The sequence below is a fragment of the Syngnathus floridae genome, chromosome 6, assembly GCF_059516105.1.
Source record: "Syngnathus floridae isolate MCC-2025c chromosome 6, RoL_Sflo_1.0, whole genome shotgun sequence".
NCBI classification, from domain to species: domain Eukaryota; kingdom Metazoa; phylum Chordata; class Actinopteri; order Syngnathiformes; family Syngnathidae; genus Syngnathus; species Syngnathus floridae.
Genome location: NC_142418.1, coordinates 9,077,541 through 9,090,677, shown reverse-complemented (window position 1 = coordinate 9,090,677; position 13,137 = coordinate 9,077,541). Strand labels below are relative to the sequence as shown.

The window sequence follows — 13,137 nt, the reverse complement described above, 5'->3', positions numbered from 1 at the left end:
ATGTGTTATAATCTGTTAAATCGTACTCTTTGATGCTTTCTCAAGACACAAGCAAATCAATTGTTTTATTTTGAAACACAAAATCGGAACTCTTGTCATATCTTATTTTCGCCCAAATTGGCGTGTCGCGAGCGGAAACACTAAGTTACACTGTCGTGCAAACGAGATCTCACAAGTTGCCGTCAAATCTCGTTTTATAAACAGTTTTGGGTAAACATTAATTTTACTAACAACAAAGATGGCCCTCACCGATGCGGACGTCCAAAAGCAGGTAACTATCATAGTCAGATACCAAACTAACAGTAGCTAAAAGTTTGATGAACGGTAAAAACATTGAACTACCGTTAACGCTGCCAACTGATCGTGCTAAATAACGTTTCTCATTTTAAATTTGCCTTGAGAAAAAATCTTTTAAAAGTTCCACCAGTCGAGACTTTGAATCTGACAGGTCTTTGGATGTCTGTTGTGACAGATCAAGCACATGATGGCCTTCATTGAGCAAGAGGCCAATGAAAAGGTTGAAGAAATTGACGCCAGAGTAGGTGCCTCCCACACACGCACACACGCACACACACACACACACACACACACACACACACACACACACACACACACACACACACACACACACACAATTAATACATTTGTATGTTTATGTACTGCTAAAATGACATTATTATTATGCTCTATGATTGCAGGCTGAGGAAGAGTTCAACATCGAAAAAGGTCGTTTGGTCCAAACGCAAAGGGTGAAAATAATGGAATACTATGAGAAAAAGGAAAAGCAGATTGAACAGCATAAAAAAATGTGAGTTTCTTTTAAAGGGGTGGGGGGGTGTCTCAAGAACTGAAAACAACCCTGGTTTTGATTTTTTTGTCTAACTGGGCACATTTTGTATTCTCTGTTGTCTTTAAGTTATTCATCTAGATATCCCTTTTTACATTGTCGCTTTACCTGTTCAGGGTCACTTCACTTTAGCTGTTCAGGGTGACATGCAGGGAGCTGGAGCCAGTCCCCTCTGACATTTGGTGAAAGGTCGACCGCAGTCAACTGGTTGGGCACTCCTGACTTAATATGCCTCTGTCCAATCTCATACCATTATAACTAAAGTTACTCATTTATATACAGACTATACTCATGCTCTAATGTCAAATCGGGATTCATGTGAATCTAAGACATACTGCAAATTTGGCAACTTTCTATTATGGATTTCTCTCATATCCCATCCGAATAGCTTTTCAATTCTTAGCATGAGATCTTTTCCATGGGAAATTTGGATTATGATTAAACTTGACCTCTTCTAGACTTTTAAGATCAGAGCTGTTTAGTCATTGATTACAGTGGTGAAGGGTGAAGGTCTTGTCCTCTTCAGTGCGCTGAAGTAATCTTTGACGTTTCTTCCCACGAACCACAGCCAGATGTCCAACCTGATGAATCAAGCAAGACTGAAAGTCCTGAAGGCCCGTGATGACATGATAGCGGTAAGCGCTCATGCTGTTTCGCAAATATCACATTATTTAAATATCCTTTTGTCTTGCACCGAAAATCAATCTGTAATATTTCTTGGATTTCATTTGAAATGTTTCTATCCCACGCCCCAATGTGACACAGGACATGTTGTTCGAAGCTCGACAAAAGCTTGCAGCGATTGCTCAGGATTCTGCCAGATACTCCACATTGCTAGAGGGTCTTGTGCTTCAGGTAAAAAAATTGGGTGGAGCAAAACAAAAATTAATTTATTGTGTAGTTGAGATTCCACTCTCATTCTGGAGATTACTTTAACAAACCATAATTTTGTTCACGGGCTCCTGCTGACAGGTTTCCCTTGATTGTATCTTGATCAGAACGTGCACACGAGTATGATTGTCATGTCATCACACTGCTGTAGACGTGCAGGCAAATTGAATTGCATAACTTTGTCGATTAAAGTGCCAATACATATGGCCTACAGATACAGGCATGGAAACATTGCAACAGTTCTTGCATTAGTAAACTGGGTGCCTTTTTTTGAGTTTATTCCTCTACTATGTAGGGTTTCTACCAACTGCTGGAAGAGAAAGTTATCATTCGGTGTCGACAGCAGGATGTGGAGATGGTTCAGGTGAGGTTGATCTGGGAAAAGTGCGAGGAAGGAAGGGGAGTCACAAATGTTTTTAGTAAGTGCTGCATGTGTTTGCGCTTTGTTGGTAGGCTGCTGTGAATAAGAACATCCCCATCTTCAAAGAGAGTGTGAAAAAACACATTGTTGTCAAAATCGACATGGACCATTTTCTACCATCAAGCATGTAAGAAAATTCTAAATACAATCATAGTTATTCTACATTTCAAATAATACGCTTTCATTTTAAAATAGTGAATAAAATTTTCATTAATCTTGTTTTTAATTTTTGGGACACATGAATTATTGTTTTCACAGATGTGGGGGAGTGGAGGTGTATAACGACAATGGCAAGATAAAAGTATCCAACACTTTGGAGAACAGACTAGAACTTCTAGCACAACAGGTAAAGAACGCCATGTATGTTAACATGGAAAACTCACCAAGAGTGATTCTAAGATTTAGCCTGGAGAGGGCGCTCTACTCCACAGAATGCCAAAAAAGCTGGTGGGACCCCTCGAGGCAAACTGGCTTAGAGTATTTCATTCACAAAGTTAAAAAAAAAAAAAAAGTTACATGGTAGCATTCGATTATGTTGCTCTAATTATATTTATCATTCAAATAAATATTGGACTAGTAATGTGTGATTTGTTGCTTTTCCTCCAAACAGATGATGCCTGAAATCAGAGTGTCCTTATTTGGAGCCAACCCCAACCGCAAATTCACAGATTAGTAGCGCATGCGATGGGCGGAGCATTTACACACGTGTAGATCAGCACTGTGTTGCATACTACTTCTGACAACTAGTATATTTCCTCAAGTGCCTTATTTTTATAATGGAACAGATTTAAATTTTTCTCAGCCATTTGTGTGTAATTTTTTTGCTTCAAGAGAAATTAACAGTATTACAATGTATACAACTGTATACAACCAAACAAGGAACATGTTTATTATAAGGGAGTGCTTAACATTCAAGAGCCAAAGCGATAAATGAGTACAACAAAGATGTCTGTGTATATCTTTATTTACAAGTTGTAAACAAACTTTACACGGAATTTAGCTATGCGAAAAATCTTGCCTAGTTATTCAAACTACAGCATTGCATTTAAAATACTTTTTAAAAATAATTATTTAAGTGCATAATTGTTGTTTCTTTTTACAAAATTAATACTGAACAGCACAAATCAGAAAATTCAAGACAATTTCTTGTTTTTTTTTTATTTTAACAAAGAATAATAATAAGGCTTTCATTTTAATTTCCTTTTTTTTTTTATTTGTTAGAAGTAGCTTTTGGTCCCATTATTTAGGGTTTATTTTAAACCTACTGTTCAGAAGGAAGCATCAGCATGGTTTAAGTGCAGTGGCCCAAGAGTGTGTAGCTTTTAGGCCGGAAGTGAACTGCGTGTGTATATTTTACGCTAATGCAGGGATTAAGTCATTACCATCAGATTAACAAAGGACCTACTGACACGGAGCATTTCCCAATCCAGGTAAAGGGAATCCAAGGTTATAACTCAGTCCACACAGATTGAATGGGAAGAAATCATAACGGGGCAAGTAAAGAAGATCCAATTTTTTAATCTGTGAGGTTGAGGATTATGTAATGAGACCATTTGAGATGATTTGGAACCAAGCAAATGGTTAGCAGCGGCCTGATTGACATGCAACTTTTTCTTAGCAACCAGATGATGAACTCTTTTAGGTGAAGGGATAACTCTGGACGTAAACTCAAAATGCCTTGCGGCACAGTACACAAGACCGTGTTGCCTGCACCTTGCAAGCCCAGATAACAGAAGAGTGTGAGCCGCTGGGTCCACACGTACATTGGGACCTTCATGAGTGTACTCCAGATTGACTGCGCAAAATGAATTGTGCAGATACAACACGATCCACTGACAATTGTTTTATTCCATAAATCCTAATACTGCTTCCCCAACACCCAGAAAGTAGACACCTTGCGCAATGCCAAAAAGGGGGGCAATGACCAATGCGCGGCATGCTGCACCTTTCAGGAATGCTGAGGGTCCCTCTCGCCTCATTATGCGCCTACAAAAGATACATATGATCAATAATGGCGAGCAATACACTACAGAGTTAATATCCAATTGTAAAATATTTACCGTGTGCAGTCTACAATTCCTCTGTAGGTGTCCTCCCCTTCACCTTTTTGCAGTGTTTGCAGTCGAGTTTTTATTACTGTACGGTTGGCAAAATCAAAGACGTGTTACTACTTCCAACTATCACTGTAGTACTGACCCTAAAAATTGATTAGATTATGTCAGCGTACCTAGTACAGCACCTGTCAAGATGTATTGATTTAGGTAGTTGATTATGTACAGTGCTGTTACCATTTAAAATTGTCAATTGACCAGGATTGCATTTACTGTAAAATACCACTCTGTGATATAAAATCCAGACATGTCGATGTTTAATCTTATCTTCTATAGTAGGCTGTTATGAGTTGAATCACTAACTCGCTTCTCTACAATCAGTTCTCCACTCACCATCCAGCGGTGTGACAGCCACAGCTGCCACTGAGCCTGCAGCGCATCCCGCCACAAAGGACTGCCAGAAAGGAGCCTTTGCCTGCACCTCTCCTGGACCTCCGTGTTTTTCCCTCCCCAGTGCATTCAGGTTGGCAAACAATGGGAAGTAGATCATTGAGAAAGGGACATCCCTAAAAAATATATTTTGGAAAGTGTTAGGGTGAAGTATAGCTTATGTACAAGAAGAATGGTGTGATAAAAGATCTGTGGCCTTTCTAATTGTAACATAGCAACCAGACATAGCTGGAGAATCTATTGATCAGTGTTGATTAGAGGTGACAGGAAATGTTGTACAACAAACATTGTAGTCTAGTTACGTAATCCACAATGCACCAATCAGAATAATGAGGGTGTTGAATGGTGGTAGAAACAATTGACACATTTTTATGAGATCCATTGGGTATAAGTTCCTTCGCCCTTACATAATGAAATCAGAGCACAGACTTCCGCCAATTAAGGCCAACTCAGACATTTTAACGATTGTTTTAGTGCAGTCAAATGGGATGAGGCAATGTTTATTTCAGTGCCACGTACAGGAAGCTTCTTTTTACTGCCGCCCCCTCAACCCCAATGCAAGTTGACTATAACAGCCAAAAAGTCTTGAATCTCCTGATGTGTACTTGCATCCAGAGCAACACTTTGTATGAGGTTTTCACCACACTTAAACTACCTAACTTTGGGAGGAATTCTTTATTTATGCTAACTGTGATCACAAATAATCTGATTGAGTTAAATTGAGTTGATTTTGTACGAGCATATAGTGGCCTGTGTGTGCGTGTGTGCAGAACCTCATTAAGGTGGCTCCCGCTCCCCTGTACAGGCCCGCAAGACCTCGGGTCCTCAGCAGCTCCATTGTGATGCTGGTGGCAGATGTCCGTAGGGCAGGACTGGGCCGGGGCGGCTGGGGTGCCACTAATGATGGAGCAGAACCAGGAGCAGTAGCCTGAGCTGGTGTGACTTTCCTCTGGGCAGCTGATCAGAAAAAAATCTTTTGTGAGCTTACATCCTCAACACGGTAAGTCATTTTGTTAGTGAAAAGAAATGTTTGCGTCTTATTGGCTATATTAGTTAGAATTCAACATGAAATAAATCTCACCTATCCTCCCTGCATCTTGTAGTTGGATTTTGAGCATTTCCATGGGAGTCGTGACCACCACTTGACATGTCCCGGCCCCACACCCTGCCAGAACTTCCCCCCAAAGGGGCAAATGGCTAATGACAAAATAAGACAACAAACATTAACAAAACATTATTGTATTACCGGCATTTCTTCTTCTTATTATTGAATCACCAAATATCTGGGGTTTATTTACCTCCCACTAGGGACTATTTTTGTAGACAGCACATAGGCAAATGCTAACGTCTCTTGACTTTTATACAGGCACAAGGCTCACTGTGCATTGAAGGAATGAGGTCGAAATACAAAAAGTCCTGCCTCGCTACAAAAACAGATATGCTCAAACCTCATTGAATAAAGTACATAAGCAGACAAGTATATTCACATATTAAATAAATAAAAGAAACATTTGAAGCATATAATTATACCTACACACCAAATCAATAAAGAAGACATAACTTGACATTTTTGATAAGTGGTGATGAGAAAGGTTTTTATAACTTTATGATCTGATATATATATTTCTGAGGACTTTGAAATAACAAATGACTTTTGATATATTGCCTAAATAGCTCAATGACCCTTAAGGAACTGTGGAATGCATGCCTGATGTTTTTTCTGTGAATCATGGACACGGCCAGAGTCGTCTTGACCGTTCAGTACTTGATTGTATCTTATGTTTTGACTAATGCTAGACGCCAGTTTTTGATTACTACTGAACGCTCTGCACAGAGGGAAATAGTTTGCCTAACAAAGAAAAGATACGGTTGAATGCGGTACGACAGTGTATGTCCAAGATTGGAGAAGAATGTTCACAGGAAGGTCACGTGGAGATAAAACCAGTGGGTGCCAGAAGGAGCCACCCGAGAACTCGGCCAAAGATGATCGCCAAGGCCGAGAGACGGGATGGAAGACAACAGCCCCCTCCACACACACACACCAACAGCCCCCCACCAACACACCGAATCGCCCATAACCAGCACCACTCCCATGGAAGCAGACTCTCCTTCGAACTTGCCCCACCCCGAAGACTCATCGCCCATCAATCCCAGCCCACAATGTGCTACTGAATATAAAACTGATCTAACAACCTTGGACTTTGCCTTTTCTGAATGGAGACTTTCCGCTCTTGAAGGGCCCAGCACTGTATTGCACTTTCCTGAAAACAGAGCTTTTTGAACAAGAATTGTGATTGAACTCAACCAAGCTGTCTAAGTCTAATTTCTGCTTCAGTGTCTTTGCATTTTCCTAAATCTGAAGAAATCAAACGAGCACGCAGTGAGTAAATTGAATAACAGGTGATTGGCAAAGGCTTTTGCCGTGAGGCGCAGATAACGCGCTCCCTAAATTGTGGACAGAATCCAACAGCATATTTGCTAAGTTGGCAGACCTTTTCCACCAAGCAGGGCCTCCCGGTACTTCCAGCCTTTTGAGATGCGCCTGGTGGAGTGACAATTTGGTAGCAGAAATACATTCTAAACTTTGGCCTATTCAGACCATGTGGCGCAGTTGATCTAATGCAGTTTTGGTCAGGGCACAGACAGATTCTGAACTAGTATGCTGCCTTTAAAGGGAGGAAAGCAGTTGCTTTGATTGACTTTAATTGTGACCACAGCATCGCAGCACTCCTTTTTTGCGCACATCCTACGCTTGTCTGCCAAATTACCAACATTTGGTGTAGTATTCGCACCCCGCCAGATTCACACCAGTCATCAAAGTAGAGCACTGGGTGTTAAATGCAGGGCTTGCCATTGACACCTGGCAACCTGCCAAATATGGGTAAATTTCAACTCCAACAATTAGCCTATCTTTGTGTTTTTAATCAAAATTCATGCCATGAGTGGATGACAAAATCAATGATCAAAATTATCCTAAATGGTTAATTATTAGAAACATCTCAGAGCTATTGCTTGGTACACATTTGGATTATTTTAAGACAATTGCAAAACCACAACATTGTCCAAATATTTACACACCTCATGGAATCCTAGAAAGCAAACAAACTTAGTATTCAAATGGATGTTTTGAAAGCTTACCCGTCTCTGGAGAGTTTTTGTCTAAAGGCATCGTTAGCTGCCAGTTTGATTGCTTTTTCCGGTGTGACAAGAGTGAGGTTGACTGCTGCGCCTGGTGGAGGCAAGCACGCTAATGAGAGACAAACACTTCCATCTTGCAAAAATATGATGAACCGTTATCTGATGGCTACTACCATGCTTTGCAATGTCACAATAAACAGTCAAACTTGTATATTTCTTTGTGTCAGGCATTAGTAAGGCAAAGAATACCTCTGTAGCATCCAAAATATCCTTCTGAGCGAATTGTCTTAGCCAGACAGTCCCACCTGATATGACCAAAGAGAAATAACATTGCCTCAGTTGGATTGTTAAAGCTCACTACTGTGGCCCTAATTTGGAGGTCAACTGCCATTTAAATATGCCCCAAAGGTCAAACTATACCACCAGAATGAGGGAAGTTACATCTGACTTGGCCAAATAATGAGACTTTTTTTTTGTCAAGCAGCTGCTAATATCACTTAGAATCTAAGTCTTAGATCGTAGTAAACAGCTAAAGATTTAGTATGTTGATTAATGTTGAACTGGTAGCACACAATCCAACTTTGATTCTTGGGCCTTGAAAGGGAGTTAAGCCATTCTGGGTACTTTTCCATCTCTGAGTCACTGTGGAAAACTGCGGTCTGGATCTTGTGCTTCTGAGCACAGGATAGTCACACCCACCATCACAAGGCTGCCCACCGCACAGAAAATTCAGGGTCTCATAAGGACGCTGACACATTTTTCCACATTATGTATTTTTGCTTTTTGAACATATTCTACCACTAAAACAAATGTTTAGAATAAGTGAGTCGAGTTACATAAAAACAAAACATGCATGCAGCTAGTTATGATCCTGATTTTCCATGGGACTTTCTCAAGCACTAAAAAAAAAAAAAAAAAAAACATGGGATGAGACAAACCATGAGACATTTATCTTTGCAAGTCTCCTCTCAATTAGATTCTTTGTGATCCATGCGACAATGCAGTTTGTTGTTTAGCCGAGTTGCTAATTTAATAGAGTGATACAATGCAGTTGTGCTGGAACAGGAAAAACTGATATTTGTTTGATTTGCTCTGGAAACCATACTCACATTCCTTTGTAAACCTGGGCGCCCTGTTGGTTCTGTAGGCGGGTTTTGGCCAGATCGATAGGAAATACACATGTCACACCAACCAGGCCTGCCACACCCCCATTAATCAGCTTAGCTGGGAGACTGCAAAGGGATCAACACACATTGGACACATGCATGGACACAGACATGTACTACTACATGCAGCTGTCAACACAAGCACCACGCATGGCTGAATAACTACTCAGATGTCTCACTGGTTGACTTTAAACAGTATCATGGAATCAACATGCTTAAAGGGAATGCAAATAAAGTGGAAACAAATCAGTCTTCAGAGGATTAAAGTCAAAGTCAAGTTCTAGTGTCAGACCAATTTATTCTGTAGTGTTTAGCCAGGTGACTGGAGTAACAGCAGATGGAATGTTTGACAAAACAAAGATTACCTTATTTTGTTCTCCGTCATCCTGTTTGCGTTTGGGCTCTAGGCCCTCAACTCCCTTCGTTGTCCTCCGCCTACTTCCTTCTCTTCTTCCTCTTGCCTTCCACAATTTGGCACTGAGCTTCAAATGGTCGGCTCACCCTTCGTCTTTCTCACTAATGCAGTCTTTGAGTGTGTCACCAGTGGATTGCTCTTTTTCCTCCCACTGGTGGACGCCTTTTTTTCCCTGTTCTGGCCAAAACCAGCAATGGTGGATCTGTACCAAGGCCAGCCCCTCTGCTGTTTTTGCTCTCGCTCACCACATTGCACAAACTCTCCTCTTCTTCTGTCTTGAATAGAAAACACATACAGGAAAAGGGATCGTATGAGATCAAAATATTTATGGAATCATTCTTAAGACTAATAAAAATAGATACATAACAGTACTAAGACAAAAAAATTGGGAGTGCTCGCTCTAAACTGTCTTCTAACACAGAAAAAAAGTATTTTGATAAAGCACTGGAAACGAAATAAAAACACATTATCCTGTTGCCACACATAAGTATTTTTATGAATTATATATAAAGTAGGCCTAAAGGTGTAGAGGTTATATAACAGGATGAGTTTTGTAGGAAACTTTGCAAAACTTTATTTAAAACACTCATCCCCGACTTCCTCTTTACTCATCTCTCTAATTAATCTGACTTGTGGAGATTAAGTCTGCCACTATTTTTGACACCATTGATCTTCATTATAGCTTTACTCTTACGACAGGAAACTATTTCTCAGGCGAGGATTAGGATAGCTTCATTATTCCTTTGTCACCCATCACAGCATATCTTTTTGCATTTTTTCATCTTTTCCCCCCACTCATTTGTTTTCATTGCCAAATGCCAGCCACATTCTGCACATGCTTTTCCCCGAGCCTTTCAGTGAAACTTTCTTTCAACCAGGCTCTATTCACACACTCAGAGAGAAGTTACCCTGGCAAAACACAGAGGGCTGCCTCACCCCTAGACAACCTCTCTCTGCAAGACCCCGGGTACCCTCTATTTAGGATATTCTGACAGAATTAAGTAATTTTCTTCCGTAACAGTGAGGAGATGAGGATCCTTACCTCTGCGGCCGCATCCCACAGGCTGGATCAAGCTGTCCGCTTTCCTCTCCCTTCAACCATGCGTGCATCAGTGGTAACCCACCCAGAGCGAGCTGAGGAGAGGCCAGTCGTTGCACAAACACGAGCATTGTCTCATTGACAAAGTACCTCCCTCTTGTGGTGACTGTGTGAGACACAGCCCCCAGCAATTGCACTAACACAACTGAACAATTGCATATAACACAATTGACATATACTATACTCATGTACTTGTTGAGCCAACATAATCAACAAGATCACATCAATGGTTCACTTTTAATGTGTTTGTTGTGTAATAGGTGGTAAAAGCAAAGACAAAGATAGGGTTATCCATTCATTAGCACTTTTATTCATTGCCCTCTGCGTTACATAATACCCCAGTCTGAAACTAATCAACCAACAAAAATGTTTCCAGACTTGTAGTACATGTATTGCTCGGGTACTCCAATGCCAAAGATGGAGTACTGTGCTGACTGGTACAGAAATATCTTAAGAATCGAATTTGCATAAACAAGGGTCACATGAGGACGTCACCCACAAGAGCATGTGACTACCACACAAACCACCACTATTACCCCCTTCCTCACTAATCTATTTCTGGTAATAAGGAAATGTATCTTTCAGTGTGTTTCTGTTCTTTCGCCTGTCTGATGTGCCGTATACTTCGAGTACCGCTCCTGAATTGTCATGTTTTCTCTTCACTTTGTTCTCAGGAAAGATGCTCCCAAGGGTTCCAGTCATGAGACATGCGTTTGCACTGATGACTCTGTTGTGCCAAGTTGCTGTGGCCCAGAGTTCAGTTTTTCCAACCTAAACAAGTTTTCCTGCACTAAAATACTTATTACAAGACTTAATTTAAATGTGTAAGGTGTAAAATAAATATTGGTTGGTCAGTTTCTCCATGGTAAAGTCATAGCATGTTTCCATTGATTTTTGATACATATAGTGTCGCCGAGCAGCAAAAATATCTATCTATATAAATAATGATAATAATAATAATAATAATAATAATAATAATAATAATAATAATAATAATAATAATAATACAAACAGAGCAAAACCTTGTAAGTTTAGACCTATAAATGATATTGATGAAACCTTTGATGTTGCAGCGAGTCACCCATTTTACATTGGAAAAATCTCACAGCACATTACTAAAGTCATGATATTGTATGAATTGACTTACAAACTCACTCAGTGTAAAATCTGTCTAATTTAACACAAATTTGATATGTTTATAGGGAGTCTGAATGACAACAGGTCCTCTGCCATCTAATAGCAGAGAGTGTCGAATTGTTCTGTCACTGTGTTTTATTTGGGAAAACAAATCAGGAATTATAATCGTCTGATAAATTAAATAGTCAGGTTTAAGCCGTTCGGACAAGGGATGCATGGATGACTCGGTACCCTTGACTATCTCACTGGTTAGGAATCACTTGTTAGTTTTCCCAAATGCATGTGATTTATGCTCAGTGCGATAGGGGGAGCCCCTATGTTGTATAAAGGCCAAAGCCTTTAAGCAGGGGTGTCCAAGCATTTTGCAAAGGGTGCCAGATTTGGTTCAATAAAAATGTACAGGGGCCGACCATTCGGATTGACATTCCTCGAACCATTATCATTGTAAATTAACTTGTAAATACGTAACTATACCCTTTGCTGTCTGCAGATAGGTTCATATTGCAAATGAAAATATATTGCCAATTGCATTACCAGGATAGTTAAAGATTAAAATAATGAAAAGAAGGGCTTGTTTCGAAGACATAGTTTCACTCAATTTAATTCATCAGGTGAAAAACCTTCAACGCAAGAATTTACAAAACTATAATAATGATTTTTGTACCATTTTGCACTCCATGCATTAAATTAAAGATACTTTTTACTAGTCTAATCGTGTACTCTAAATATTTTTGGCTCATTAAATCATGCACTTTAACACAAACTAATATTTTACATACCGATTGTATCATGTCAGATTTTTAATCCAAATTAAATCATACTCCGTTTTATCTATCTAACTCCATACACAACAAAATACTTCATAATCACAAAATAATAACCCATAGTCTTTTTGTTTGTTTGCGATCATTGTGAGCGGGCAGCACGGACGCGCAGTAGTTAGTAGTTTAGTAGACAGAGCTCTCACCAATAGTCCGTGGTTTATTTTATTTTGCCTTTCCGTGAGCAGCGTCACTGGCAGCGTCTTTGATTTTAGCGTCACATTTTTGTGTCTATATTTGAGTGTGCAAGTGTCTGGGCCACTGATTATCTTGCAAACGTACACCTGTGCGCGCGTGAACTGGGAAGGAATGCGCTCACATCCGATCATAAGCGCTCGCGGTCTAAATTTAGACACGGTCCGAATTTGGCCCGCGGGACGTATTTTTCTTTAAGGGGATGTTTACTAAATCCAGAGGCATATGTGGGATTACAATGATTTTGTTGTTGTTGTTGTTGTTGTTGTTGTTGTTGTTGTTGTTGTTGTTGTTGTTGTTGTTTAAATGTTGTAAAACAACATCGCTGTGTGAAGGCATTGAAAGGAACGTGTACCAATCAATGATTTTTAATTAAACTTAGAATTACTTGACACAAATCCAATATTGACACTTGAATCGGTATTTTGCCGTTCAAAACATTCCCTTTAAACTAAGGTCGCACAATCAAGATCGATAGGGATTACTGGCCATTTACCTTTTTCTGT

The 13,137-nt window shown here is 39.9% G+C and overlaps 2 protein-coding genes across 2 annotated transcripts; one reads left to right on the top strand and one right to left on the bottom strand.

The window, feature by feature from the left end:
• The first annotated feature begins 102 nt into the window (after positions 1-102).
• Positions 103-3,103, top strand: atp6v1e1a (ATPase H+ transporting V1 subunit E1a). The gene is made up of 9 exons (XM_088377882.1): positions 103-271; positions 473-538; positions 699-808; positions 1,416-1,482; positions 1,613-1,702; positions 2,034-2,102; positions 2,192-2,286; positions 2,418-2,505; positions 2,770-3,103. Exons 1-9 carry the CDS (start codon positions 239-241, stop codon positions 2,830-2,832), a joined length of 681 nt encoding a protein of 226 aa, XP_088234008.1. The 5' UTR covers positions 103-238; the 3' UTR covers positions 2,833-3,103.
• A 2-nt stretch (positions 3,104-3,105) lies between these two features.
• slc25a18 (solute carrier family 25 member 18) lies at positions 3,106-12,606 on the bottom strand. Its single transcript, XM_088377881.1, has 11 exons — positions 12,583-12,606; positions 10,422-10,513; positions 9,330-9,654; positions 8,908-9,030; positions 8,048-8,103; positions 7,799-7,889; positions 5,742-5,857; positions 5,434-5,617; positions 4,604-4,776; positions 4,220-4,295; positions 3,106-4,145 (listed from the first exon to the last, which is right to left on the bottom strand). Exons 3-11 carry the CDS (start codon positions 9,347-9,349, stop codon positions 4,004-4,006), a joined length of 981 nt encoding a protein of 326 aa, XP_088234007.1. The 5' UTR covers positions 9,350-9,654; positions 10,422-10,513; positions 12,583-12,606; the 3' UTR covers positions 3,106-4,003.
• Positions 12,607-13,137: the final 531 nt, after the last annotated feature.

What these genes read in the sequence shown, in the direction of transcription:
- atp6v1e1a (XM_088377882.1), top strand. Translation starts at nt 239, where the DNA reads ATGGCCCTCACCGATGCGGACGTCCAAAAGCAG. An exon ending in CCCGTGATGACATGATAGCG is followed by an intron (nt 1,483 to 1,612) that starts GTAAGCGCTCAT and finishes AATGTGACACAG; the next exon opens with GACATGTTGTTCGAAGCTCG. An exon ending in AGGATGTGGAGATGGTTCAG is followed by an intron (nt 2,103 to 2,191) that starts GTGAGGTTGATC and finishes CTTTGTTGGTAG; the next exon opens with GCTGCTGTGAATAAGAACAT.
- slc25a18 (XM_088377881.1), bottom strand. Translation starts at nt 9,349, where the DNA reads ATGACGGAGAACAAAATAAG. An exon ending in GGCTGTCACACCGCTGGATG is followed by an intron (nt 4,296 to 4,603) that starts GTGAGTGGAGAA and finishes CCAACCGTACAG; the next exon opens with TAATAAAAACTCGACTGCAA. An exon ending in GGAATTGTAGACTGCACACG is followed by an intron (nt 4,146 to 4,219) that starts GTAAATATTTTA and finishes TATCTTTTGTAG; the next exon opens with GCGCATAATGAGGCGAGAGG.